At 34.8% G+C, this 3,409-nt stretch overlaps 1 protein-coding gene across 1 annotated transcript; it reads right to left on the bottom strand.

The window, feature by feature from the left end:
- On the bottom strand, positions 1,214-2,096 carry LOC107617357. The gene has a single exon (XM_016319108.2). It carries the CDS (start codon positions 2,051-2,053, stop codon positions 1,229-1,231), a length of 825 nt encoding a protein of 274 aa, XP_016174594.1. The 5' UTR covers positions 2,054-2,096; the 3' UTR covers positions 1,214-1,228.

Genomic DNA, 3,409 nt, shown 5'->3' with positions numbered 1-3,409 from the left:
TTGATCGAACATGCAACTTGCTTGCCATTGTCACTACTCTTTTTTTGGAGTGAGTTCAATGCTTGTGTTCTGCAGTCCAAGTCCATTGAAACTCTTTATATAGGGGCTATTCAATTATTCATGATTTGATTCCATAGCCTAACACAAGAAACATTACAACTCACCTATCTTATAACCAGAAAGCATGTGGATCATGCATATACTTTATTGGAATATGTTAAGCTTGTCACATCTCTGCCTAACAATAACAATAACATTATTGAAAGTTACATGGTTTCAAAGTTTATTAAATGACACCACCTAATGTGCCTCAACTTGTTCCACATTAGTACATTACCCTCTTTGATTCCAAATAATATATAGTTGATGCTGCTTCAGAGATTGTCTCAATATGAGGGGGTTGGAGCTATGCAAAATTGGATTAAATTACAAATTTTTGAGATGCTGGGATCTGGATTGTGATATGGAGAATGGTAATAATATATATGACAGATAAGTTTGTTAAGATTAAGAGAACATAATGATGGGCAGATTAGCAGCACTGGAGTAGTTCTTAAGTCATGTATCCCTTTCTTATTATCATAATTTCTTTCTAATAATTTATTATTAAAGAATTAAAAGTATTTAACTCAATTATCTACTACTACCTTAAGGATTTTAAAGTTTTGAATATGTGATTAAATAAAAGCGTTAACATTTTTCACAAAATGATCTCTCTTTCTTGGAAGGCAGACATGTTCATCAATCATTACTATCACTTTCCTGGAATGCTAAGATCGTGATGTTGATTCAAGAGTGCATGCTCTTGATTTGTTTCAATATTTTCAAATTCAACCAAGTTTCTTCTGTTTATTAGCAAATAAAAGAAGAGTTTTGTGACTAATCTTGATAAAAATATGAACAGTAAAAGCTGCTATAGATTTAGTTTGTATTTCAAGTTAGCAGGTTAATAAATTTGGGAAATTTGATTTTTTTTTTTTTATTTTTCTTTTTTACTTGAAGCCCTAAAGTCAAATCTAATAACTGGATATTAATTGTTTTGTTCACTAGGCAGGAGCATATTCATATAGTATTTGCTATTTAGATAAATAAAACAATGAGTAAACAAGAAAGGCACAAATTTGAGAGTATAAACTTTTGTATATGCATTTGATTTGATTGTATTTGTACACATATATATATACACATATGGTAGATCAAAATTGGTATTCTGAAGATAGTGTGTATTCTACTGGGATAATATGTTCAAAAGGGATGTTCTAGTCTTAATCATGCGCCTAAATAAGTTCTCCAATCCACTCTCAATGCTTTCAATAGCAATCTCTAAAGCCTCTAATTGTTCATTGGAAGCTTGAATCCGGGAGCCTTTAGCACCTTCATTTAAGAGGGTGTTCAAAGCTGCATCCACCAATTGCAATTCATTGCCACTCTCTGAGTTCACTTCTCCCTTTTGTATCAACTTGTTCATCCATTTGCTTGCCTTTGACTTTGAAGGACCACCCAAGAATGATAGCAGACATTGGAAGACACACATGTTCATTGCTATCACTTCGCTTAGAATGCTAAGATCTTGATGCTGATTTAAGATTCCATATTTGCTTTGTAGGTGCTTCAAAGATGTGATCAACTTGTTGACATTCTTCCTCGTCTTCTTTGAGGAGGAATTGTATTCGGCTATGCTCTTTTCAATGCATGAGTCTCCCTTTCTTCTTCTAAGAGATGAATGAAGGGATTGTACATTCTCCTTGATCTGCATGACAGTGTCCCTTGCGATGCCACACACATCCAAGACTTTGATTGAGCCATCCAAGATCTCTTGGAAGCATTTCTCACTTTGATGATCAGAAATGGCCTTCTGGGTTGAACCGACATTGAGAAGATTGTCCAAGGAGAAGTATATATCTTCCAACAAGGACAAGCCTTTGACAACCGACTCAGATGTGCAGGTTGCTTCAAAGTTCCTGAGGTTGTTCAACTGCTCTTGCACTCTTGAGGAGCATGGATGAGATCCATTTGGCAAACTGTTTGATCGAACATGCAATTTGCTTGCCATTGTTCTTTTCCTTTCTTTTGGAGGAAACTCAATGGTGTTTGTTTTCTGTAGTCTAAGGCCTTTGACACGTCTCCTTATATGGGGTCTATTCAATTATTCATAATTTGATTCCATAGACCAACTTAAGAGATAATAAAGTTCACCAATCTTAATCATGTGTAGAAAGCATGTGAAGCATGCATTATTTTCTTGGAATATGGTAAGCTTGTCCCAGCTCTGCCTAACATGTGATCCCATTACTCATCACCTAATGTGTATATAATATAATCCATGCTTCTTCAGAGATTGTCTCAAAATCGTGAGGTTGGAACTGTGGAACATGGATTAAATTACTCATCTTTGCAAAGTTAAGATCCACATTTTGTGATATGAAGAATGGTTTAATATGTGACAGATAAGTTTGTTGAGAATAAGAAAACATACTGATGAGCAGATTAGTAGCAGTAGAGTAATTTTTAAGTGTGTCCACAAATAACATGTAGTATTCATGTCTCCCCTTCCTATGACTAATGAGGTCTTCTGATTGCAAACACTAAGAGGACATGATAGGTAGCACCATATAATAATAATAATAATAATAATAATAATAATAATAATAATAATAATAAGAGAATAATGTTTGGAAGAGATGTGACAAGCTTCACATATACCAAGGATTTGAATGCATCATGCATGAATCACATGATTGGTGAGTGTGTGTTGATGCCTTTTAGAAGCATTATTCATCTATGAATCATTTAGTGGCTTCTCCTATGTCCTATGGTATATATAGAATGAGACTCAAGAGACTTGGTAACACCACATCCACATTCAGCTTCCTTTAATAAACAAGAACTTAATAGCAAACATGGCAAGCAAATAGTTTGCCAAATGGATCTCACCCATGCTTCTTAGAAGATGATGCAGATCAAGGAGAATGTGCAATCCCTTCACTCTGCTCTTAGAAGAAGAAAGGTTGATTCATGCATTGAAAAAAGTGTATCTAAGTACAGTTCCTTTTCAAAGAAGACAAGGAAGAAGTGATTGCAATGAACATGTCTGTCTTCCAATTCCTTCTCTCATTCTTGGCTGCTCCTCCTTCAAAGTCAAAGGCAACCAAATGGATGAACAAATTGATTAACAAAGGAAGAGAATTTGAATGAATTGCAATTGGTGGATTCAACTTTAAGCACCCTTCTCAATGATGGTGCTCATGGTTCCAGCATGCAGATAGCATCTGATAGATTGGAGGTTTTGGAGGATGCCTTTGAAAGCATTGAAATTGGTGTGGAGAGCTTATTTAGGTGCATGATCAAAACAAGAGCATTTCTTGAACATCATGACTCAATAGAAAAAGAATCTACATAATCTTTTTTT

Source organism: Arachis ipaensis, chromosome B09 (genome assembly GCF_000816755.2).
Source record: "Arachis ipaensis cultivar K30076 chromosome B09, Araip1.1, whole genome shotgun sequence".
In the NCBI taxonomy this organism is placed as follows: Eukaryota; Viridiplantae; Streptophyta; class Magnoliopsida; order Fabales; family Fabaceae; genus Arachis; species Arachis ipaensis.
The sequence above is the reverse complement of the archived record's forward strand: the minus strand, read 5'-3'. Positions and strand labels throughout refer to the sequence as shown.

Bases quoted from the DNA above. Each gene is read 5' to 3' on its own strand.
- LOC107617357 (XM_016319108.2), bottom strand. From the start codon at position 2,053: ATGGCAAGCAAATTGCATGTTCGATCAAACAGTTTGCCAAATGGATCT.